We start from the raw sequence: 24,393 nt of genomic DNA on the forward strand, positions 1-24,393 counted from the left end.
CTCCCCCCACACCCCCCTGCCCCACCTTAACGTGGGTGGTAGCCTCCGAAACGTCCTTAAAGTCTCGTTGGTGCATACATTTTTTCGTCGACTCCTGTGCGGCTCTTCTTGCTGCCGTCATCGTCATCGGCGTCAGCGCCCGTTCTCGCCGTCGTTGTTGCTCTGTGCCCGTGCGAGTAAGCGGGTCATTCGCTTCGATCCTCCCCGCACGCATCTCACGTGCGTCGGTGCCGCCACTGTCGCTCCCTGCGGCTTCTTCCTGTCCTTATCGATCTCTCGTAGGCCACGCCCAGCACACCCTCGTCACCAGCCATGCCGACCGAGAACATTGTTGAGAACACCATGATCCGGCAGCTCCGGCTCCTGCGGCGCCGTGAATGGTACACCTGGATCACTGTGTGGCCCTTCACTGTGCTCTACGTCGTCTCCGTCGTCCTCTACCTCTACCCCGAGCTCGTCTGGGACCGCGTGACGTACCTGGTGCACCAGACGTACATCGACTTCTTTCACGCCATCTGCTTTCCCATTCTCGTCTTCCTTCACTCCTTCCTCTCCCTGTTCACGATTTGGTCCGTGCGGTTTCGCGCTCGCATCATTTATCGGGCTGTGGCGATGGAGCAGCTAACAGAGGTGACGGATGTCCTGGTGGAGACGCACCTGCACAAGGGCGAGTCGGAGATCGTGCCACTGCATCAGGAGGGCGACGACGGTCAGCCGCCATATTTTCTGTTCCAGCAGCGTAAGTGGAAGCTGGACGGGCGTGGTGGTGTCTTTGTGAAGCCGCGCTTCCCTACAAAGCACAGTTTCTCCTACTATATTCACTGGGAAGGTCTCAACAAGGAGGCGGACCGCACGAAGCAGGTGGACGCGTACGGGCTCAACAAGATGGAGGTGGTCATCCCCGAGTTCCAGGACCTTTTCGTCGACCATGCGCTCTCCCCGTTCTTCGTCTTTCAAATGTTTTGTGTGCTGCTTTGGTGCCTCGACGAGTACTGGTACTACTCCCTCTTCACCGGCTTCATGATGGTGGGCATGGAGTGCACGACGGTCTACCAGCGCATCCGCAACATGCGCACACTCCGCGACATGGCGGAGGTGCCAGTACGCGACATCGACGTCATGCGTGGCGGCAAGCGCGTCACGATCAAGACCGATGCTCTGTTGCCGCTGGATATCATCGTGGTGCCGAGCAACGCCCCGTGCCCGGTTGACGCGTTGCTGGTGAAAGGCACTGCGGTAGTGAACGAGGCGACTCTGACAGGCGAGTCGACGCCGCAGCTTAAGGAGGCGCCGGATGACGTGGATGTAGCCCTCAGCGTCAAGAAGCACGCGCGGCACATGCTCTTCTCTGGCACTCAGATTCTGCTCAGCAATGGCCCTCACGAGGCCTCAGAGGAGGGCGCGCACAACCGCGACAGGAGCACGGCGCTCGCCGTCGTGCTGAAGACGGGCTTCGAGACAAAGCAAGGCAAGCTGCTGCGTACCATCCTGCACAGTCAGGGCCGGGTCAGTGAGAACAGCGGCGAGGCCTTTGGCTTCATTGGCGTGCTCGTGGTCTTCGCGCTGGCAGCCAGCGGCTACCTGCTGAAGCGTGGCCTCGCAGATCCGCACCGCAGCCGGTGGAAGCTCTTCCTGTCCTGCGTGCAGATCGTCACTTCCGTGGTGCCGCCGGAGCTTCCGATGGAGCTGTCGCTGGCCGTCAACACGACTCTGCTTGCGCTGACGAAGCTGCAGGTGTTCTGCACGGAGCCGTTCCGCATTCCGTACGCTGGAAAGGTAGACACATGCTGCTTCGACAAGACCGGCACCCTCACCACGGACGAGATGCTCTTCGGCGGTGTGGACATGATCGATGGCAAGGGGCTGTTGAACAAACTAAAGGCAATTCCGAAGTACTCGGAGATGGTGCTGGCCACGTGCCACTCCCTCGTCTACCTCGACGAAGAGACACTGGCCGGAGATGAGATGGAGAAGGCCGCCATCACCGCTCTGGGCTACCGCATCGACAGCGAGGGCAGCATCCTCTACGACCCCAAGCTTCCCAGGGGTGGTGACAGGGAGGGGCAGGCGACGGCCAAGAAAGGGGCCGCGGCGCCACAAACGACGTACAAGGTTCTCCTGCGTTTTCCTTTCCTCGCCACGCTGCGCCGCATGGCCTGCGTCGTCTCCGCCCCAGATGGCAAGTACATCGTCGCCAAGGGCTCGCCGGAGTCCATCACTGCCCTGTGTGAGTCTGTCCCTGCAGACTGCCTGAAAATCGCCGAGGAGACGGCGGCTAAGGGGTACCGCGTCATCGCCCTTGCGTATCGCTCGCTGACAGATGCGGAGCGGGCGTCGAAGGAGACCATTCTTGCGCTGCGCCGCGAGAACATCGAGAAGAAGCTGCAGTTTGCCGGTCTCGCCGTGTATGTTTGCCCGCTAAAGAAGGACGCCAAGGAGACGATCGAAAACTTGACGGGTGGCAGCCACCGCTGTGTCATCATCACCGGCGACAGTGTGCAGACGGCTATCTCGGTCGGCAAGGACGTGTCGATGCTGCTGTGCAAACGCCAGCTGGTGGCGAAGGACGCGGCGGGTGGCGGAGTAGAGTGGGTGGACTCGGTGCCGAGCGTGGTGCAGCCGGGGACAGCCCAGGACATCATCGCCAACACCTTCCAGCGCAGCCGTCGCCACCTGGCGCCGCGCGAGGGCGAGTGGGACCTCTGCGTGAACGCGGAGACGATCAGCCCGGAGTCGATGCAGCACATCATAGAGACGTACAACGAGCATGTCACCATCTGGGCTCGCTGCGCTCCGACGCAGAAGGAGGAAATCGTTACAGATCTCAAGAAGAAGAACCACGTTGTCATGATGGCCGGCGACGGCACGAACGACGTTGGTGCGCTCAAGCAGGCACACGCCGGCATTGCCGTGCTGAACTCGGCCTCGGTCGCCCCCAAGGCGGAGAACAAGGAGCTGGTGGTTGGCCCGCAGCCGCACAACGAGCCGGATGTGCCGGCCGATCTGAAGGTGCCGCCAAATTTCAAGTTCACGGTCCTGCCTCCCGAGCCGCCGGTGGGGACGCCGTTCATGCAGATGATGCAGTGGAAGATGCTGGAGGCGAAGCGCAAGGTGGAGATCAAGCAGATCACGGCGTGGAACAAGCAGCTGAAGGAAGCGGAAAAGGCCAAGGCAGGCAAGAAGGCGGCCGTGCCGCCACCGCCATCGAATGGCACCGGCGACTCGGACTTCCTGATGGAGTCCCTCTTCAACTCGGATGACGAGAATATGGGCGGTCCGCCGATGATCAAGCTCGGCGACGCGTCCATCGCGGCGCCGTTCACGTGCCGCTCCAAGGCTCTTACCTCCGTGTGCGACATCATCCGGCTTGGCCGCACGACGCTTGTGACGACGCACATGATGTACAAGATCCTCGCCCTGAACTGCCTGACACAGGCGTACTCCATGTCGGTGCTGCACTGCGCTGGCGTGAAGTTTGGCGAGAAGCAGATGATCTTGGCAGGCATCATCTTGTCTGTGTGCTTCCTCTTCATGTCTCGCAGCAAGCCGCTGACGCACCTGTGCCGCCAGCGGCCTGTCACGAAGGTGTTCCACCCGTACATGATCTGCACAGTCTTCTTCCAGTTTGCGCTGCATCTATACTGCATGATGAAGACGTTGTGGATGGTGGCGGAGGTGGACGCGGCGACCATGAGCGACATGGGCAAGAACTACGAGGACGTCGAGTTCAAGCCGACGCTGTTGAACTCCACCATGTTCCTCCTTACCACCCTCATCTCCGGCGTCACGTTTGCGGTGAACTACCGCGGCGAGCCATTCATGCAGGGCATACGCAAAAACCGCCCCATGCTGATTGCCCTCATCATCCTCGGCTTCGTCGTCTTCTGCTTCGCCTCCGAGGCGAGCCCGGAGCTCAACGAGGAGTTCGAAATCACCGTCTTTCCCACCGAGGAGTTCCGCACGCGCTTCACGCAGCTCCTCTTGCTCGACGCGTTCGGCTGCTTTGTGATTGAGAAGGCTTCGCTGATGCTCTTCACGGACTACTGAGCAGTGAGTGATCCACCACACGGTGTCGGGGTTTTGTGGCGGGCAGAGAAAGGAACGGCAAATGGGGCTAGACTGCTGCAGTGGATGTTTTGCGGAGTACTCGAGAGGTGGGTGGGCAAGTTCGGGTTCGCAATGCGGAGAGCTGCACGTTGCAGTGACCGCTGCAACCCAGGTCGTCGCAGAGGTTGCGGTCACACGAGTAGTGCAGTCCGTTGCCCCCCCCCCCTCTCCTTGTAAGGGGCTCTCTGTGAACGCCTTCCTCGCTGTGCTGAGTGGACTCGGAGCACATGCGTGGATGGATCGATCGGTGACTTTTCTCCTCGTGTTCGTGCCGTTTCTCTCTATCCTTGCGCGGTTCTGCGTGTCCGCGTCTCCGTGTGTGCGTGTGCGTGTGTGCGGAGGCACACCGACGTAGGCATTCGAAGATGCACCACCGCGGGCTTTGCTTTCCGGGCACGCTTGTGTGCCCGCGTGCGTCATCGCGCCCCTCCTCACCTTTTTTTGTTTTCATATCTCATGGTGTGGTTCTATCAATTGCTGGCCTGTGGGGTCGTCCGCTGCTTGCCTGGAGGTGTGCGCGTGTGTGCGCGTGTGATGGCGTTTTTCTCCTCCTCTGTTGATTGAGTGGGTGCGCGTGCGTGCGCCAGTGACGTTGTGTTGTGACGTACTGGTGCCTCGCGTCTCGTTGCTTGACGGTTTGGGGGGGGGGAGTAGACTTTCTTGTGAGTGTGGTTGTGGTGGTGCTCCACCATCTGCGTATGTGGAGCGGGGGGGGGGGCGGGCGGGCGGGAGTGTGATGGTGGTGACAAGGGATACGGGCAGCCCCATATGATGGGGGAGGGGTCGAGCGGACATCCGTACTGGTGTCTTCTCTGTCTTCCCGCTCGTCCATCACGCAGTGCCTCTACAACTGCTACTTTCTCGCTCTCTCTCCCTCGTCGACATTGCCAGCTGCGGCACTATCGTGAGGTCGGTGTTGACCGCTGCCTCGCTGTCTATGGTTGTTCTCTTCGGTGCTGTGTCTCTGTGGTGTAACTCATCTTAATACTGTAAGTTCTTCCGGCGCTCTTCTAATCGCTTGCCGCGCGTCTGCGCGCACGAGAGGCATGCGTTACGCGTGTGCCAAGGAAAGTCAGAAGGAGTGCCCCACCACCTCCATCGTCCCCCCGGCTGCGCCCGTCCTCCACTTCTTCTTTTTTTTTGTTTTTCTTTTTCGCGTGTGCGTGACTTGGACGGCCACCATGGCGAAGAGCACAGCTCGCTGGAGAAACATCGACACTCAACGTACACACGCGTGCAGGGCGCACAGCGTCTGTCTCTCTCGGTAGGCTGGCGGCCATCGTCGAGGCGCCCTCCATGCATGGGGACAGGTGCAGCAGTTGGCGTGTGTGGTGATCGTGATTGAACTTTTTTTCTTTCGAACGTGGGGTGACAAGGGATGGTGCTGACCGGCATGGATTCGGTCGTCTCTCTGCGGTCCTCTAGCCCCCCTTCTCTCCACTCTCTCCTCCCCTCTCACGTCGCATTCCATGCTCTCGTTCTCTTGATGGCACGCCTCAGCCATGCGCTCCACCGGATGTGTTTGCGCACGCCTGTGGCACGAGCCGTGGCCGGTGCTCCCGACTACATCATCCCAACGGGCGCGTTCTCTACTTCTGTCTGTCCTTGGCCTTGCCTCTTCCTTCGCTGTCTTGCCCGCTTCCCTGCCGTTGTGCACCCAGCGGACGTGGTTCCTGTGGTGCCGCGTGTCACATTTGGCGAGCTTGCACGCGCGTTGCACACAACCACGCAGCCTTGCAGCACATCCCGTGGCGTGTCCGTTCTCTAGAAAGCACTGCCTCTCCGTTTCTCGTTTTGTGCGCGTAGTGTGAGCGCCACAATCATGTCCTCGCCTGCAGCGACGCCGATGGCGGACGCCGGAGAGGAGCGGCCGCCATTGACGGCACCAGCACCCACCGAAGACAACCTACTGCCTGCTGCGGCGGCCACGAATGCTGCCGCCAATGACGACGACCTCTCCACCCTCTCCACTCAGGTCTACCTGGAGCGCACGGTGCTGGGGGTGCTGGCGCTTGCTCTGGAGGACGTGTGCCGAGTGCGACCGCCGAATCCCGTAGACTACCTCGGCAGCTATCTTCTCCGTAGATCGACCGCGAACAACACCGTCGAGGTGACCTACGAGGACACCGTTCCCAAGGCCGTACCGACTACCGATGAGTGAGGTGGTCGTGAGGCGTGGCGGAGGGGGTGGCGTGTCTTGCATCCCGTGCACGTCTACCGGTAGCGGTGTCGTCCTCTTGGATGCTTCACTGAGGGCACCTTCCCCCCTGCTTTCTTTTGCACTCACTGAGCCGCGACTGCCACTCTGCTCGCCGCGGCGTGCGACCGCCCATGAAAGCCGAGCTGCAGCGGCGGGCTTAGGGCGGAGGGCGGAAGAAGGTGGAGTTCGTGCTTCCCTTCTTGGTTTTTAGGGACGCGAGCTTGGCGTGCACATTTTTTGGGGATAATGATGTACACTGACTTTCCAAACTGGCATGGCGAGGCAGAGAGAGAGAGAGAGAGAGGGGCCTGAAACGTGGACCAGGAAGGTTCAAGGAGAGGGGTGACGATGCCCTCGACGTGGTGGCATAACATGCCTCGCTCGCGACTTCCTCGGCTCCCAGCTTTCCCGCATGCGTGTGTTGTTTTTCTTCACTCTTCTGCTCTCGACTCCGTTTTGGGCGATCCCGCGAGCTACGAAACGATGTGCAGGATAACGGCACTCGCTGCACGTGTAATGCAACGGAAACAGATTCATGCTGCACGCATACCCAGCCGCGAGATACGCGGCGGGGCTGTGCACTGACTACACGTTTGCTTTGGGCGATCTTTCCCCGCACCCTGTACTCCGCCCTCCACCGAGCGCGTGCTAACCGGCACGCACGCGCTCTCTCTCTCGTTGTCCTGTTTCGATTCGTTTCCCTCTTATAAACACACACACACACACACACGTTTATGCGCATGCACAGGCCTCTGTATACATCCATGTTATCCCCCGTCTTTCTCTTGCTTCGGTCGCCTGCCTTGCTCGCTCCGTCTTCCTTTTATTCGTTCGGTGCCGGCGCCACGTACGCCCAGGCACACGCGGACATAAGCACGTGCAACTGGATCGTGTGCAACCATGTGGCAGACTGTCGTGCGGCGATATCGACTCCAGCCCACGTCCCTCGCAGCCTTCCTCGAGTCCAACTGCATGGTAGCTAAGCCGCCCACAGCGGCGCTGCATAGCGACTCGAACCTTGTCGTCGCTGAAACCAACAGCCTCAGCATCTTTGAAAATCTAGCAGCGGAAGAGTCGCTCATTCGAGGTCTTTCGCTCGACACGAAGCAGCGTCTACTCCTCTTCTATGTCAACCGCCCCTGCGTCGTGGTGGGGCGCAACCAGAACATCTTTCAGGAGGTGTCGCTGCGACGGGCGGCGGCCGACGGCGTTTGCGTGGCGCGCCGCGCCTCTGGCGGCGGTGCCGTTTTCCACGACGAGGGCAACCTCTGTTTCTCTTTTATCACCCACCGCACTCGCTATGCTCCAGAGAAGACGATCCAGCTGGTGCGCCTCGGGCTCTGTGCGAGCTACGCAATCGACCCAGCACGGCTGACCACGACAGGGCGGCACGACCTCTTTCTTGACGGCAGGAAGATCACGGGGTCTGCTATGCGGGTGCAGCGCGACATTGCGTACCACCACTGCACACTGCTCGTGGACACCCCACACGCGTCGGTCGGTCGCTACCTTCGCCCAGAAGGGGACTACGTGGCGTTCAAGACGTCGTCGGTGGGTTCGGTGCGAAGCCCAGTCACCTCACTCGCCGAGTCGGGCTGCATCGCTGACGGGCCGGGCGCCGTGGCGGCACTCAAGGGAAACATGGCAGACTTTTTCCTAGCGGAGGGCGACCGCGTGCTGAATGCGGCGACACCGTGGGAGCTTGACGCGGTGGAGCTGCGGCAGCGCTTCACCACCGCACGACACCGCTGCGCGAACGCGCCTCTGTTTGCCCTGGACGTTGTCGGAGCTGTCGCGGCCGACATGCCCTTCATCGAGAGAGAGGGCAGGCAGCCGGCCCGCGGTGACGCCGCCACCCTTGGCGAGGCGGTTCACAAGGCGGCGTCGAAAGAGTGGGCCTACGCGATGCCGACGTTTACATCCACGGTGTTCCTCAGCGACAGCGAACTGCGGCGGCGCCTGAAAACGCTTTCTGTGCGGCAGCACGTCGCATTGCTATGCTCCCTTGCGGAGGAGGAGTTGCTGGCGGTGCTGCAGCGGTGCGTCCTTGAGGGCTCGGAAGGCCCCGAGGCGGTGGCAGGAACCGAAGCGGGGTTGCACCTGGTCACCACAGTCGAGCATCGTCTCGTCACGTCTGTTGTCGTGAGACGCGTGGCGCCCACGACAGCCACGGCTAGCGCTGTGGCGCCATCGAGTGCGAGCTCTGGAGGGTGGGTACAGAGGTACCTTTCCGCTCTACTGGTCGGCCACCCTTGTGATGCCGCCATCGAGGGCCTGGAGTGTGTTGGCGACACCACGGCGGTGGTGCAGGGCCTGGTGCACGAGGCAGGGTCACTCTGCCCCGATCTGCCAGACGCAGTCGGCGACGCGGCGCTGCTGATGGTGGCCCGAGTGCTGCTGGATGTGTGGCGAGACAAGAATGTGTTCGACATCGCGACCTAATCCGTCGAGCCTTCGCGTCGCCGGGGGTGCGCGAGGCGTGTATCGAAGCTGTGGCTCACAGATACAAACTCGAAGGGATAATCACGACGGCGTAGTCGCTTGGCTCAGAGGTGGCCTGATCACGCCCGTGAACCGTACCTACGGAGCAGCGGAAGAGAGCATCGGTGCTGCGCAGCCCCTTTTCGCGTTCTCCGCTCCCCTTCCTACCGAAGTCGTCTTCGCCATTGCTGTCCACGTTGGCAGTCCCCAACGCACACCCGGTGCGCCACTGACTCGCATGCGACGTTCCTCCCTCTACGTCTCCCCCCACTCTCCCCTTCGCTCTCGTCCAACTATCGGTGTGCCGGCGCTGTGGTCACGCGTATGCGTCTGTGCCTTTTGGCGGCCCGATGCCACTGAACACTTGAATGCATCACTATCAGCTTGTATCGTCGCGGCAACGACTGCCGTACAAGGGGGTGGGGCCCATCTCCCACACACACACACACACACACCTGCACACACGCACACACACGCACACACAGAGGCAACTCCTCCCCCCTACGCTTTTTCCGAGCTCAGCGCTCATGCGACGGATTGGTGTGGCAACATGTCAGCGACGGTGGCTTGCCTCAGCAATGCTGCCCCGCGCCGGGAAGTGCGGAACGCCATGGTCAGGGCACAGCTTCATTCTCGATACCGCGGCGTCTCTCACAACCGCCGTCCGCGAAGTGCGCTCCACGGCGGTCTGCTGCGCCCCGAAGGATGCGCAGTATCAGTGCGGTGAGTGCGGCAAAACGTTCCGCCTCGTCAACGCCCTCAATCACCACATTATGACCCGCCACGGCAACAACGCCAAGGCGCTCATGAAGAAGGACGGCAAGCTAGTCCCTGTGGAAACGGACCAGCTCAAGGGTGGGGCGCATTGTGTGTCCTCCTCCTCCTCCTCCACAGCGACGGCGAGCTCGGCAACTCCGGCCGGGGCTGCCGCCGCAGCGTCTTCCTCTCCACTGTCCGGCGGCACCACCTCACCGTTTCCGGTGCACTTTGCCGCTCCTTTTGGTGCCGCCGCCGCATCCATGGGCGGGGTGGCGTCGTCTTCCACTCCACCAGGCACCGCACCAGGGGTGCTGCAGGCCCCTGCGACCGCCGCGGCCGGCGCAACCACGGCAGGCACTGACGAGAATGGGAGCGGCGCCGACGGGGCCGCGGAGGAGAGGGAGAAGCGCATGTTCGTCTGCACGGTGTGCCAGAAGACGTTTCGGCTTGAGGCGGCGCTACAGCACCACTATCAGGCGAAGCACAACATGGACATGCCAACCTCCGCCTCGTCTCCGTCTGCTCGCGGCGGCGCGAGCACGACAGCAGGGGCTGGCGGCGCCTCCGTGTCCACTCCGGGAGAGCCTGGTGCGAATGGTGGTGGTAGTGCAGGCGCGTTTGGTGGCGTGCCTGGCGTAGCTGCAGACGGTGCCGCAGCTCCTGCGAACGCTTCTAGCTTCGGTGCTGCGCAGTACGTGCGACAGCAGGAGGGAGCGCTGCCTGACGCCCCGCAGTACCACCTCGATGTGGCCCCGAACGCCCCGGAGGAGGGCGACATTGCCGCGCACTGGCGTTGCGTGAACATGTGTGTGCTGATGGGCGACGTGCAGGAGGTGGAGGAGGGGTACGTCTTTGAGGATCATGTGCTGCAGTTCACTGTGGCGACCGAGTTTGCTACCCCGGCCCCTGGCGACCCTGACATGGACTTCCACACGGTGCGCGTGTACGGGCACGAGTTTTGGGCCCCACTGAAGGCAGACATGCAGAGTGGCGGTCGCTTTCTCGTCACAGGACGACTGTGTATGGTGCCGCAGTTTGATACGCAGCTGAAGAAGTACTATCACTATCCAGTGATTCAGGTCTTTCCCGGCACTGGTAACGTGGTGCGTGTTTGACACAATTTCGTTGGAGTACGCCAGTACACGTCAGCTGCAGTGGTGGAGGCGGACAGTGAGGGGTGTGCAGGGAAGCGGATCCCGCAGGCTTGCGTTGTCGTCTGCTTTCGCTACCGTTGGCTTGGCTGCCGGGGCGGTGCCCATCGACATCGACATGCACTGCGCGCCTGAGGGACTTTTGCTTCTTGTGTGCCGGGAGGGAGGGAGGGAGGGAAGGGGGGGGGGAATGCGATGATGTTGAGGACTTGGCGAGAAGGGGCGACGCTGGGGCGTGCTTGGAAGAGGAAGGGGGTGCGGAGTGGAGGGGCTCCACTTCAGGGACAGGCTGAAAGGTGTGAAGAGATGTGTCTGTGAGTGTGGCTGTGTGTGTGGGGAGGGTGGGGGGGGTCGAACGGGCTCGTACGAGAGGGCGTGTGCCTGTGGCGAAAGAGAACGTCCCTGTGCATGAGCATGTGTGGCGGTGCGTATTGTGCAGCGTTTTGTTGTTGTTGCCTCTTCTGGCACCCCTCCCCCCTCTAGCAGCTCTCCTGTATTCGGCTGAGACGCATCTGTGTTCTCTGGCGCACGCACGCACGCATCATCTCTCTGGCTGCTTCGCGTCACTTCTCCTCTCCGCTCTCCCTGACCATCTAAGTAAGGTACGGCGAGACAACAAACGAAGGCGATGCCGAGCTGCAAGAAAGAAGGCGCACGCGACTTCCTGTGTCCGTGCTCGTGTGGACGACACCGTGGCACCGTGCGCTGATGCCAATGATCGCTATCGACGCGGATCGCCTGCTGGCACACAAGGCCGTACCGTCATGTGTGGCTAGGGAGGGGGGGGGCAGCAGGGATGCACTACTTGCTCTCTTGAGCCGCCTGCGCTCACTAAACCATCGGAGCTGCGGGGAGCGACCATCGATTGTGACCCAGGAGACACTCCTTTGGGCAGGTACGCCACTGCACGTTCTCACTCACTCTCTGCACCGCCCCGCTGACCCGCACCCGCCTCTTCGCTGTCCAAACTTGTGAATGGCACTAACATCCAAAGGCCCAACGGCTGTTTGAGCGCATGCTGCGTTGGACGCAAAGGCCCCCCTCCCCCTCCCTCAGGCGCAAGAGAGACAGCAGCGCCGACTTCTCTGCTCTTCCCACCTTCCACTCGCTCGAGAGCTGAGGGCCTGCGTGCACCTTCACAGGAGAAGTCGGAGCGTGTGCTCGCTGTCCATACACTCCTCACATACGCCATTGCGCGGGCTCAGGCACACCACACACACCCACAAACATACATACAAGCGCATCTATACAACGCACGTCACAGGCGCATCTGCCTCTCGATAGCGGTGCTCACCTCGTCTTAGCGTTTCTTCGCACGCGTTGGTTGTTGCCGCTCGAGGATTTGGGGACTTCTGCGCGGTTCACGCCTCCGCTCGACCGCTGCTACTGGCAGAGAAGCCACGGAAGCCATATACACGCAGACACACGCACGGAGGCAGAGACACAATGAACGTCCTGCACAAGGCCTCTGCTGATGGACGCATGTGCTGCGCGGCCAACGAGGAGGTATGGGTAGCGAAGCAGAGCGGAGGCATCGCCGTCTTCTCGGCGCGCTCCGGAGACCATGTGACGGACATCGCCCTCAGGGCCGATGACGGCTCAACGGCGGCGCAGGTCACGCACATGATGGCGGTCTTTGGGGAGGTGTGGGTGAGCACGAAAGAGGGTCGCGTTCACTTCTACGAGCTCGCCACGCACACGCCGGTGGACTCAATGCTCATTCCCGGGGCAGAGAAGAAGGTGCAGGTGGTAAACCTCTCCTTCAACGGCCACGTCGCCATCGTAGCCACCGCCAGCGGCTCTGTGTATGTCCATCACCCGGTGAATCACCAGCGGCTTGGCACCCTTTCCACATCCGCGTCCCCGTGCACGGCAGCGATCCAGTTCTATAGCTTCGTCGTTGGCGGGGATGCGAGCGGTGCCTTGTATCTCTGGGACCCGGTAACCGGGGAGTGCGTCATCTACCACGGCGGGAGCAAGAGTGAAGTCGTGGCGCTGCTGCACGAGCCCACCACGGGAACGATATGGGTGTCCCGAGCGAATGAGCACGTCGACATATACGCAGTGAAGGACGGAGCGCTGCAACTGCAGCATCGGGTGAGCGGGATCGGGCGAGTTACAGGGATGGTGGCGGTGTCTGGCACTGTGGTGGCGACCACCTGCACGAAGCGAGTCGTACAGATCGAGGCGACCACAGCGAAGATCACCGTCAACGTGGCGGGCGCGCACGACAAGTTCATCCACGGCTGCTGCAAGGCGATGCACCAGGAGGTGGCGCAGGTGTGGAGTGTCGGCAATGATGGCGCGCTGCGCGTCTGGCTTGTTGCAGGGCTGCAGGTGCCGGTGGTGCCTCTGCCGAAGCTACCACCTGCCGCGCAAGCTGCTCTCACCTCCGCCGTGGAGGATACGCTGAATCGGCAGCAGAGCGAGCTGCGGGCGGAAGCGCGGGCAGAGCTGCATAGCCGGATGAGCATGGAAGACAAGCTCATGAAGGCGCGTGAGGAGGCCCAGGAGCTGCGACTGCGCGTCTTCAAGGAGGAGGAGAGGCGGCTTATGGTGGATGTGGAGCTGACAGCAGAGCGGAAGCACCGCAACGAGCTAGAGGAGCGGAACGCGAAGCTGGCGAAGGAGGTGACAGACATTGCGTCTAAAGTGGCCGTCGCCGAGCGGGAGCGCAACAGCCTGCGCGTCGAGGTAACGCAGCTCAAGATGGACCTTTCCAACGCCCGCACAGAGACGAGCGTCAAGCAGACGGAGAAGTCAAACATCGAGAGGCAGCTGTCGGAGGAGCGGACAAAGAAAGACACGTTGGAGCAACGCCTGCGCGACGTGGAGGGGAGGCTGTGCTCCCTGCAAGCGGAACACCGCCGTGTGTGTGAGGCACTGGGCAGCGCTACCGCCCACCAGCAGACGAGCAAGGCGCCCACGGATGAATCGATGAGCAGAGGTGCCGCTCTGAGCGCGGAGCTGGAGCACGCGCGAAAGATGAACGCGCTTATGGGGGCTGCCATGGCGTCGATGGAGTACACCATCCGCCGTCGCGAGGAGGAGGACCGTGACTTGGTGGCGCTACTGAACGCCTTCCGTGGTCGCGTCGCTGACCGTGTCACAGACCCGAACCTCTCTGCGCTTCTTCTCGCCACCATCGTACGCCATGCCCCGCGCTTCGACCTTCCGTGCAACGAGTTCACCAAGGCAGAGCTGATGGAGCGCAACGGGCCATTCCTGCAGTTCATTCAGACCCTCCGTGCTGCCGACCCGGAGGCGTACCGGAAGCTAATGCAGTATCTGCAGAACCCCTCCATGGCCCAGGGGCTGCCGGCTGAGACGCAGGCGCTGCTAGACCGCTTCGTCGCGCTCGCCTCCAAGGAAGGCGAGATGTCCGGCGAGGACATCGCGAACTTTAAAAAGACGATTCTCTGCCTCACAGACTCGGTGTCAGTGCAGGACGCCGGCCAGATAGCAAGCGGCAGCGGCACCGCTCCGGCCGATTTTCCGGCGCTGCTCGGCGCCGACGCGGCCGGTAGCGGCAAACCAGGGGGAGATGTAGTGGCGCCGGGAAGGCTCCTTGGCAACAACACCGGCGGCGGTCTCACAACACAGGAGGAGGTTGCGAACAATGCCTTGATGCGCGAGCTACATGGACAGCGGGTTCTAGATGAGAACTACATCCGCGAGCAGCAGACCATGTTCGAGTTCATTCTCAAGACGCGCCGACTTCTAGTCGAGAGCCTTGCTATTCTGCAGAAGCGCACAGTGAGCGCGCGGCAGGTGGTGGATGCACTCGGTGTGAACACTTCTGCCCACAACACTTCCTCGCCAGCCACGACGCCGTCGCGGAGGAATCTTCAGACATTGCACAGCATCTTCAGCGGCATCGTGCGCGAGCTGGAGGAGCTGACCACCGAAGTGGTCCGGCGCTACCTCTCCGGAGCTGAAAAGCAGCGTCTTGGTGTGGCGCAGTAAAGTGTGGGGGACGCGTGAGCCGTAGTCTCAGCGGGATAGGACAGCGGGGGAAGGTGAAGGTGCAGAGCAGCTCCGTGTGTCCGCGAGACTGCGCACCTGAGTTGCTGCTGCTGCCACTGTTGCTCTCTGCCGACCAACGGAGCGCCTCTACACACATGTATGCCCAGTAGATTACATAGACTAGATGGCGAGCATACGTGCACGTCTCTCTTCCCACCTCCTCTCTTGTCATGCCCCCCCCCCAACTCGGTCGCCGTTCTCGGCGGCAGCGCCACTGTGCGCTGCAGGGTGACGAGACACACGTGTGCTGTGCTCCTGCTCGCGCGCCTGTAGCCGTGGTTGTCGCTGACGAACGAGGGGAGGGGAGGGGGCGGACTGATTCGAGGGCGAGCCGTCGAGCGCTCCTGGTGCTTGATCGGCGTTTTGACCTTTCCACCTTTTTTCTCCGGCGACCCGTCGGTGCCGTTGCGCGTGCAAAGATGAGGGCGAACTAAAAGCAGGAAATCACCGACTCGAGTGCGAGCGCGTAGAGTCGCTGCGGTGCAGCAATCGCTTCCCAGCTGCACAGGAGGTCCGTCCGCACATTGGCGCACTCGAGGGTACTCGCTGCTCTGCACCGGGCGCTGCCACATGCCGCCGTTTCCTCGCTTTCCGTGAACGGCACGTTTTCGTTGGTGCTTCGCTTGCACCGCGTAAGTGCCGAAGACTCCTACACGTACACACACCCACCCACCCACCCACCCACCCACCCACACACACACACAGACACATGCACGTACACGGAGATGTACAGCTCCTCGTGCCCTCCACCACTACCCGCAGCCCTTTCCATCTCCCACCGTTGCCTGTTACTCGACGGCTACGTGTCCAAGACTCGCACCCGTACATTTCTCCGTGTGATCTAGCGCTCTCTATGTTCGTTGCAGCGCCCTCGCCTGATCATGGGGAGCACCTGCGTGCGTCGTATCATAATGCTCAGTGCCCCCACCGTGTATGAGGAGGCCAGAGCGATGTACCGCTGCTTGTGCCCAGCGGTTAGACCCTGGACGGCGTGGCGTCGGAGCGACCTGCGACCGTGAACACACGCCCGTGCCATCCATGCGATAGGCCGAGTACCAGCGCGACTCGGACGCGTCTCACCCTCGGCCTTCACACTGCCTACTGGTGCGGGGAGAGCCTGCGTGCCCCACCCCGAGGGTGGGGGGAAGGGAGATGCGCCAGGGGCAGGCGACCTGCGAGGTGTGGGTGGGTGGGTAGCGTGTGAGGCAGGGGGCGTGCTCGGATGGCTGAGTGGGCGCCGTGCTGCAACTTGCGTGTGTGTGTGGGTGGCTGCTTCGCACGACGCGTATGGTGGTGGTGGTGGGAGGGTGCGGGGGCGTTCTGCTCATGCTGTAGGGCAGCGCGTGGATGCTGTAACGACGAAACGGTGGCCGCTTCTTCAGTGCCGCGCGCTACATGTGAGGGTGCTCGACCTCGGCACACTTACTATTGTGTATATCATCATCTCGCCCTTCTCGTCCTGTCCGCTTCACCCCTGGCCCCACTACTCCGCGCACTAAAGCGCGCCATTGCTTTACCTCTTAACCCGTCCCATTCTTTCGCCTCCTTACGTCTAGCTTGTGTAATGGCCCTCGACAATGTCCGTCCGCACCAACCGAACGAGGTGCTGATCGATGGCGTCCTTTACGACTGCACCGATTTCCGGCATCCGGGTGGCAGCATTCTGAAATACTACCTCGGCAGCGGCGACGCCACCGAGACGTACCAACAGTTCCACTTGAAGCTGCCCAGGGCGGACAAGTATCTCAAGCGGCTGCCGAATCGCCCGGCGCCGCCACAGCACAGCGTCAACGTGGATGAGCAGAAGCGATTGGAGAAGCTCTCGCGGGACTTCAAGGCGCTGCAGGATGCGTGCGTAGAGGAGGGCCTTTTTAACGCCAGCTGGCCGCACATCGTCTACCGGTTTTCTGAGCTGATCCTGATGCACGCCATCGGTCTTTACATGCTCTTCCGTCTTCCGATCCTGTGGCCCGTCGCGCTGGTGATCCTTGGAGTGGCGGAGGGGCGATGTGGCTGGTGGATGCACGAGGCCGGTCACTACAGCGTCACAGGCATTCCGTGGTTGGACATTAAAATACAGGAGGTACTCTACGGACTTGGCGATGGAATGAGCGCGTCGTGGTGGCGGTCGCAGCATAACAAGCATCACGCTACTCCGCAGAAGCACCGGCACGACGTGGACCTTGAGACGCTGCCTCTCGTCGCCTTCAACAAGATCATCGCGCGCCGCGGCAAGAGGAACGCGAGCATTCGCCGCTGGATCTCCCTGCAGATGTTCCTCTTCGGCCCCGTCACCTGCTCCCTTGTCGCCCTCTACTGGCAGCTCTTCCTACACGTCCGCCACGCCATGCGCACTCAGCGTTACACAGAGGGCTCTGCCATCCTGTGCCGCTGGATCGTGGTCGGCGTTATCTGTCACCAGCTGCAGGTCTCGTTCTGGCAAGGCCTCGGCGGCGTTCTCTTCTCCCAGGCCTTCAGCGCCGCCTACATCTTCATAAACTTCGCCCTCAACCACTCTCACCTGCCGATGCTTCCGGAAGACGAACACGCGCACTTCGTCGAGTACGCGGCCATCTACACCATGAACGTGACACCGTCGTGGTTCGTGACGTGGTTCATGGGCTACCTTAACTACCAGGTGGAACACCACCTCTTCCCTACCATGCCACAGTTCCGCTTCGTCCAACTGGCGCCGCGAGTGCGGAAACTTTTTGAGGAAAACGGCCTCAAGTACGATTCGCGTCCGTACATGGAGTCGCTCCAGAAAACCTTCAAGAACCTCGGCGACGTGGCCGAGTTCATCGTTGCTGGGAACTAAGATGCCTGAGAACGAAGCAGCGGTGCCACGTGAAGGCGGGAGGAGGAGAGCGGGTATCGTGTGTGTGAGGAAAGATGCACGCGGCCGATGTCTATCGTTGATCGTGCCACAGGGGATTTGCCTCGTTGTTGATGTTCCGAGGGATGACTCGCTTTGTTTGTGCGTTTCGGTGCGCTTCGTGCTACTCCTTCGTGTCCACGCGATTCTTTTACTGGGTCTCACCCCTTCCCCCCCCCCCCCCCACGGCGGTGACGCCGCCTCGTCATAGGATCTCGTCGCCCCCTCTTCCCGTGCGTTGATTCGCTGATGCCAAGATGCTCGTGCAAGAGCTGCGTATGCACATATGAATGTGGGCGGCTTTGCTGCACCCTTTTCAGGTGTGCCTTGTTCACGCACGCTGTCGTTGCTCTTGGTGGTGGGGTGCGCGGCGTCTGCCCGTGCTGGTGGCTCCTCCCGCCCCCTCCAGCTTCACCCGTTTCTTCGGCGCCCTCTGAAGCCTTCCTCCGGAGGCCCCCATCCGCTCCTCATCCCGCTGCGTCGCCGTCGTTCCATTCCTACCCGGCGTCTGTTTGCCCGTGCCGGCCTAGTCTCCGAGCTGCACTGTAAAGGGTGACTTGGGCTCTCTCGGTGTGTGCGTGTCTGTGCGCCCTCTTGTATCTCTCTACCACTCTGTTGCTCAAGCGTTTTGCACTGTTGTGGTGGTGATCGCGGGCAACCTCGGCGGTGCGTGAGCGTGGTGCATGCGGTAAAGCACGCACGTGAAGGAACACGCAGTGAAGTGCGAGGAGCGCGAAAGAGGCTCATTGATTCGCAAGCGACGCGGTCGCACTAGCCGCTCCCCTCTGCTTGAGCTCCTCGAAACAGGAGGGGACATAATGCGCAGAGGGCAGAGACAAGTTGGTGTTTTAGCCCGAGCAGTGCAGGTCTCGCATAACGAGCGATCGAGGTGGAAGAGGGCCCGATGGCAGAGAGAGGTCATAGCCGCCGTGGGGCGTGACACAGCGCCTGACCTCTCGGCCTTGCGGTTGCACGTGTGATGGTGCGCATACCCATACGTAGGCGCACACATTGTAAGACACTCTGGCAGAAGCACATGTGCACACTTGTGGCAGACATGCAGTGACACACCTGTAAACGAGGTGGTTGGGGTGGAGGGGGGGGGTGCGTCTTCACCTCCTCCTAGCCTTTCGGCCCTCCTCGTCGGCAGCGGTTTGCCACGCCAGGTTGACTCTTTAGATTGCTCTTTCACATGTCTGTGCAAAGACGACGGGTGCGGCAAGAAAAGCAGACAGGCCCGCTTCGCGGGCCTCACTGACCACGTAAACCACGAAGCCTCCACCAGCTCCTCGTTCTCGGGATCGCTTCATTCTGTGCCACGAAACACACCCTCAGACCGGCGCAGACACCTGCATGTGCGTGCCTGAAGACTCTTCACGTAGCGGCAAGCTCTCCCTTCCACCATTCTCCTCGTTTCTCTACATCTCTTCGACTCTGGCTTTTCGTCCTCTCGCCAGCCTCGCACGTACACGCCGACCTTTGAATGACAATGGGTGCGTCCGACGACGCGGCGTTGTCCTCAGAGGCCTCCCTTCGCAGCTCCTCGTCGGGCTCCAGCGCCGCGCCTCTTTCCGAGGATGACGACATGCAAGATAAGCGAGCGCGCTGCGCAGCACTGAAAAGTCTCTCTGGCCAGCACACGGTCGAAACAGTCGAGGTTACCAAGCTGCGATTGCAGCGGGAGCAGCGACTGCGACGGGTGCTGTCCCAGCGTCACCTTGGTCAGCCCGAGCCGGTTCCGCAGAACGCCTTCTATTGCACCCGCGCTGCGCTGTCCGAGGAGGACACGGTTTGGCTGTACACGCTGACCAACAGGGCGTGTTTTGAGCGACTGATGCATGACGTGCATTCCACTGCGATGCCGGCGCTGGCTGGCCAGCTCGACGCGGTTCTCTCGCACGCGAACCCACTCTTTTACTTCAGCTATCGGATGCCCGTGAAGGTCGTCGATGGTGCCGGCGACGCTGCCGCCACTTCTCTGCGGGAGGCACCGGCAATGCGGCGCTGGCTGGAGGACACACCGCCGGTCCTGCGCAAGCGACCCGCGCCAGAGAAGGAAGATGCAGGGCAACAGCAGCGCGACGCCGATGGAGAGTTGGCCAGGGGGGCCTTGCAGAAGCATCCCAAGACGTCCGCCAGCAGCGTCTCCGCGTCTTCAGGGCTCGTGGCCCAGTCGATGAAGGCGTGGGAGGCGCATCTCACCGCAACGCTTACCGAGGAGGGTGAGACGATCGAGAACTTCCGGCACAGCCGCACGAAGTCGAGCTATACGGACAAGAAGAGATTTCAAGAAAAGGCGGCGTGGCAGGAGTACGTGCGCGAGGTGCGCATTCAAGCGCAACAGCGAGACCGCGAGATGAAACGTGCGCTGCGCCGCGGCGAAATGGATGAGCCACGAGGATGACATAGGCATCTCTGTCTCTGTCCCTCTCGATCTGCTCACACACGCACCGGTGCACACGTGCACACCGCTTCCCTTTCTCCTGTGTTGTCGCGGCGGTCAAGCAGAGGGCTGTCCCTGTCGTCTTGAGCTGTGTGGTTGTGAATGGTAGAGGTGGAGGTGGTTTGTGTACTCGTATGCACGTGGTGGTTGCCCTTTCTCTACCTCACGATCCACCTCCACATTCTCCGCGTGCTCCTCTCTTTCAGTTGTGTTGCTTCTCTGCTGCATGAGCGGATTGTCGAACTTGCGGAACGGACACACACACACACACACACACAAAAGGGCTGATTGATGTGCTGCGATGCGCACGGACAACATGGCCGCTGCGAGCAGGCCTTTCCTTCTGTTCCTTCTATTGACGCTGGTGTATGCGGCAGCTCTGCTGCCGCCAGCGGTGGCGACATTCGCTCTCGCTTATTCGTTCTCCATCCTCCCTCCAACTTCTCGGACGAAGCCGATACTGCTCTTCCTCACCGTACTCCGCTGTCTCTCGATCGTTTCAACCAACGGTGCAGCATCCGCTGCTCATTTCGCTTGCGGCTCCTTCTGCAGTCTTCACCGCTTAGACAGCTGCAGACTCCACCCCGCCCCGGCCCACCTTTCGCTCGTCCCCCTCTTCAGCTCCGCAGCCACGATGGGCCACTCGGCGAAGATCACCCGAGGCGGTAACAAAAAGCGTGTCAATCAGGGCCGCCTCGAGGTGAAGCTCCGTGCGCAAGGCGCCAAGTCGCACACCACCGCTGTCAAGGAGGCTGTCGAGGCAAGGCGCTTCCTCAAGCAGAGAGCGCAGGCCATCGCGGGAGAGCTGAAGGCGAAGGTGCAGAGGAGCGGCAGCGCACCAAGCCGGCCGGAGCAGCTTTGCCCCACGAACTCGGGCCCTTCGATTGTGCGCATGGCGCCGAAGCCCATCGGTAAACCGAAGCCGCCCACGCAGTCGGAGAAGTAGTGGTTAGCACGACGTGTGCAGCTGCGTCGAAAAAGGCGTGCGGCGTGTGTGTGTGTGTGTGCATGAGATGGATAAATCGACTAAAGACCAGACGGAGAGGAACCCGCGTGCGTTGCCCTGATGCGTGTCTGTGTGTGGACTCGCCAGAATGCCTTCCGCTCACGCTAGCGCGGCACCAGAGAACACCGAGCTCGAGGCGCAGCCACTCTTTTTGCCGGAAAAGGAACTCCTCCACCGCCACCTCTCTTCCAGCGAGCGTGTCGTCCTCTCTCTCTCTCTCTCGGACGCCAGCATTACGCTGTGGCTTCGCTCTTTTTCCTCCTTTCTCTCCCTGCTGCTTGCGGTGAGCTGTCGGTATCGCCCTGTGCTCTTCTGCTCCATCTGTCCATGCACCTCACTCCTATTCGACTTTAATCTCTCACATACACTCGAACACGCGCCTACTCACTACTGAGTCCATCCGCGCGTGCACGCCCATCCGCCGATATCGTTACGCACTTCTCGTCGGGATCAGCTTCTGTTTCCGCTTTCGTGTCACCTGACAATACTTCCTTGAAGCAAGATGATGCGCCGTGCCATTGCTCAGCCCGTCGCCCGTCGCGCGGCGGCCGCCTCCAGCGCGCTCGTGGTGGCCCCTCGCCAGGCCTCCACTGTCACCCTCTCCGTCCAGGGCCTGCACTACGTCGGCACCGGTCTCGCTGCCATCGCCCTCGGTGGTGTCGGCTTGGGTATCGGTGCCATCTTCGGCTGCCTGCTGATAGGCTGCGCTCGCCAGCCCAACCTGACCAAGATGCTCTTCAACTACGCCATTCTCGGCTTCGCCCTGACGGAGGCCATTGGCCTGTTCGCGCTGATGCTCGCCTTCCTCATGCTCTTCTCGTAGGGTTGTTGACGTCTGCGTGGTAATTCCGTAGCAGAAACGAAGACGGGCAGAAAAGGAACTTCTCAGGAGCGGCCGTGGGGCAGAATGCCGTCAGAGTAGGGCAAGGGACGAGTAATGCCGCACACGGTGGGCGCCGAAGACGCGAGGGGAGAAAACGACTGCCGAGTGAATTGACCGTGTCGGCATCTTCTTCGCGTTCGCTGCTCGCGCGTGCTCCCCGTGAGTCTGCCACTGCTCATCTCTCTCCCTCAGCGGTGGTCTTGCGTGCCACATCGCGCCCCGCCCCCCGCCTCCCTACCGACCTTTCCGTGTGTCCACAAGCTCCCCTTTACGTCTACCCCCCTTCCCTCCCTCCCTCCTCTCTCTCCCTGTCTGTCTAGCGTACCTTGTGTCGGGAGGGCGGCATGCGCGCGGTACGCTGTGCGCGTGCGTGGTGTGCGTTCTCCGTAGCGGGTGCGTGCGGGGTGGTTGGCAGTGGCGCTCCTCTTTGTTGTTTCTCTCTCTCTATCTCTCTCGTTTGTTTCGTTTCCTGGCGTTCGCCGTTTTCGTATTCCTTTCGTGTGCCTCTGTTTAACTTAGCGGATCTTCCCCCCTCAGCGAAGTGGTGACGCGGCGGAAGGGAGGGGACAGGGACGGTGCGACAGGAAGCCAACTGGGAAGGTATCCGGCACGCCGCCCTTGTGTGACGTCCGCCGCGGCGGGTGTGGGCACTGCCCGTCTCCCTTTCCATCCATCCTTCTCCCTCGCAACTGTTTGTCTCCCTCTTGTTGTCTTGCCTTCTCTGTGGATGCGTGTGTGCGGGTGCCTGTGGTGTCGCTGAGAGCGACACTACACAGAGCATCGTATGCGGAGGGAAAAGTAAAGAAAACCGTCAAGAACCCTTTATAACAGCGGAGGCGTTGGCCAATAGCTGGTGCGGCGAGGAAAGAGTGCTGCAGCTCTCGTGTGGAGTGTGTGTGTGCAGGGGGGGGGAGGGAGGAGATGGCATGTTGCTGTGCTCGAATCCCTTTCCCATCCTCTCGCCTCTCTTGCTGATTGCCCCAGAGTACCCACATCCCCGCGGCTGCGCAAACAAGAGGCTGCGTGGATGCACCAAGACGGAGGCCCACGTGCACTCACCGTTGTTCCCATTTGTGCTCCGCATCTTAGGCGGTGAGCGCACACTGCTTCTTGGCCTATAATGATGATGACTGCGGCGGGAGGGGCGCTGTGTGAGACGGCTCTACCTCACCCTCGCCCCAATCATACTACTCCACGTATGTGTGGCTCTCTTTCGGTCTCCGGTGATGACGACGCCCCGTTTCCTTTTGTTGTCTGCGGGCACACTGCCCCCACGCCCCACCCCACATGCCTGCACGCCGTCACACCTACGAAGCCTTGGGCGGAAGATGTCACTCAAGCATGTGGCGTCTTTTGGCGCTGTCGGCGTCTTATCGGTGGTCGGCATGCTTGGAGGACGGCGATGGCACCGCGTCGAGCTGCGCCGCGCCGAGCTAAATGAGGAGTACACGAAGCTCATGAATGAAATGCGTACCTTCAACGAGAAGCGTCTCACCCGCGATGAGCGCCTGGCCGCCAAGGAGGCGGAGGCGAAGGTGACGGCGGAGACGGTGGACATATTATGGAGCGATCGGCTGGCGCGTTATGCGCAGGTGAACAAGGACCTGCATGCCTACCTGGCGGCTTTGCCTGAGGCGATCGGCGTACTGAAGGGTCTGTCGAATCACTATCGCTACATGTCGGAGGAGATGCCCAAGTTCACGGGGTTCGACATCGCGTGCTCCAAGATGCACAACCTGGCATTGATGCTGGAGCACGGCAAGGCGGTAGGCATTGAGCGTGTGGCGGCGACAGTGCAGGCAATGTTTGTCGCGGAGCCACTTGTGCAGGCGGTGTGCACGAGCATCTTGGCAGCCCCGGCTCCGCCGCATCCCAGTTCGATCGCTGCGGCCAGCGCCGCCTTCACGTTCTGCATGGAAGAGCTCGACCGCGCCGTGGGGACGGTTGCTATGCGGTATGCGGCAGCACTGGAAGAGCCCCCAAATGCCACGCCTGGCATCTTGTCAGATAGTGTCCGGAAGCTTGTCAGTATGATGCGCACAGACACGCTTTGCAAGGGGCAGCGCCAGCTTGCGGAGCGCAGAAGGGACTTGGAACGGACGCTTCGCCGTGCCCAGCGCCAGCTGCACACCGAGGAGGACATTCGGGCAGCGCTGGATTACACGAGGGAGCTGGATCAGCACCTTCAGGCGGCTGCACCACGAAGAACCGACTTGTTGCTTTCATCGCCTTCCAGGAAGGATAACTTTCTGGCCGCCGTGCGGTCGGATAGTGAGGTGAAAAAGGCCATCCAGCAGATCGACCTGTGGCGTGACTCGGCAACCACTTTCCTGGTGCACCGCCAGGCCGAGGACGCGCTGCAGAGCTACTACTTCCTCCTGGCCGAAACGCTTACAGCAGTGAATGAGTTGAAGTAGTGGAAGGGCGGGCAGCCTAACAAAGGCGATGGATCACACACAGGA

The 24,393-nt window shown here is 61.4% G+C and overlaps 8 protein-coding genes and 1 pseudogene across 8 annotated transcripts, besides 1 other annotated feature; all 9 read left to right on the top strand.

The window, feature by feature from the left end:
• Positions 1-312: 312 nt before the first annotated feature.
• LMJF_07_1050 (putative cation-transporting ATPase) lies at positions 313-4,047 on the top strand (the record flags this gene model as incomplete). Its single annotated transcript, XM_001680964.1, has 1 exon — positions 313-4,047. One exon carries the CDS (start codon positions 313-315, stop codon positions 4,045-4,047), a length of 3,735 nt encoding a protein of 1,244 aa, XP_001681016.1.
• A 1,882-nt stretch (positions 4,048-5,929) lies between these two features.
• Positions 5,930-6,268, top strand: LMJF_07_1055 (conserved hypothetical protein; the record flags this gene model as incomplete). The annotated part of the gene is made up of 1 exon (XM_001680965.1): positions 5,930-6,268. One exon carries the CDS (start codon positions 5,930-5,932, stop codon positions 6,266-6,268), a length of 339 nt encoding a protein of 112 aa, XP_001681017.1.
• A 939-nt stretch (positions 6,269-7,207) lies between these two features.
• LMJF_07_1060 (putative lipoyl ligase) lies at positions 7,208-8,749 on the top strand (the record flags this gene model as incomplete). Its single annotated transcript, XM_001680966.1, has 1 exon — positions 7,208-8,749. The coding sequence occupies one exon, from the start codon at positions 7,208-7,210 to the stop codon at positions 8,747-8,749; it is 1,542 nt and encodes a 513-aa protein (XP_001681018.1).
• A 407-nt stretch (positions 8,750-9,156) lies between these two features.
• LMJF_07_1070 (putative RNA-editing complex protein) lies at positions 9,157-10,662 on the top strand (the record flags this gene model as incomplete). Its single annotated transcript, XM_001680967.1, has 1 exon — positions 9,157-10,662. One exon carries the CDS (start codon positions 9,157-9,159, stop codon positions 10,660-10,662), a length of 1,506 nt encoding a protein of 501 aa, XP_001681019.1.
• A 1,482-nt stretch (positions 10,663-12,144) lies between these two features.
• Positions 12,145-14,664, top strand: LMJF_07_1080 (conserved hypothetical protein; the record flags this gene model as incomplete). The annotated part of the gene is made up of 1 exon (XM_001680968.1): positions 12,145-14,664. The coding sequence occupies one exon, from the start codon at positions 12,145-12,147 to the stop codon at positions 14,662-14,664; it is 2,520 nt and encodes an 839-aa protein (XP_001681020.1).
• A 1,624-nt stretch (positions 14,665-16,288) lies between these two features.
• Positions 16,289-17,542, top strand: LMJF_07_1090 (delta-5 fatty acid desaturase; the record flags this gene model as incomplete). The annotated part of the gene is made up of 1 exon (XM_001680969.1): positions 16,289-17,542. The coding sequence occupies one exon, from the start codon at positions 16,289-16,291 to the stop codon at positions 17,540-17,542; it is 1,254 nt and encodes a 417-aa protein (XP_001681021.1).
• A 1,540-nt stretch (positions 17,543-19,082) lies between these two features.
• LMJF_07_1100 (conserved hypothetical protein) lies at positions 19,083-20,003 on the top strand (the record flags this gene model as incomplete). Its single annotated transcript, XM_001680970.1, has 1 exon — positions 19,083-20,003. The coding sequence occupies one exon, from the start codon at positions 19,083-19,085 to the stop codon at positions 20,001-20,003; it is 921 nt and encodes a 306-aa protein (XP_001681022.1).
• A 673-nt stretch (positions 20,004-20,676) lies between these two features.
• Positions 20,677-21,973, top strand: LMJF_07_1105 (annotated as a pseudogene).
• Positions 20,677-21,973: a sequence feature.
• Positions 21,974-23,259: 1,286 nt separating this feature from the next.
• On the top strand, positions 23,260-24,348 carry LMJF_07_1110 (conserved hypothetical protein; the record flags this gene model as incomplete). Its single annotated transcript, XM_001680971.1, has 1 exon — positions 23,260-24,348. The coding sequence occupies one exon, from the start codon at positions 23,260-23,262 to the stop codon at positions 24,346-24,348; it is 1,089 nt and encodes a 362-aa protein (XP_001681023.1).
• Between the last annotated feature and the right edge of the window lie 45 nt (positions 24,349-24,393).

Source organism: Leishmania major, chromosome 7 (assembly GCF_000002725.2).
Source record: "Leishmania major strain Friedlin complete genome, chromosome 7".
In the NCBI taxonomy this organism is placed as follows: domain Eukaryota; phylum Euglenozoa; class Kinetoplastea; order Trypanosomatida; family Trypanosomatidae; genus Leishmania; species Leishmania major.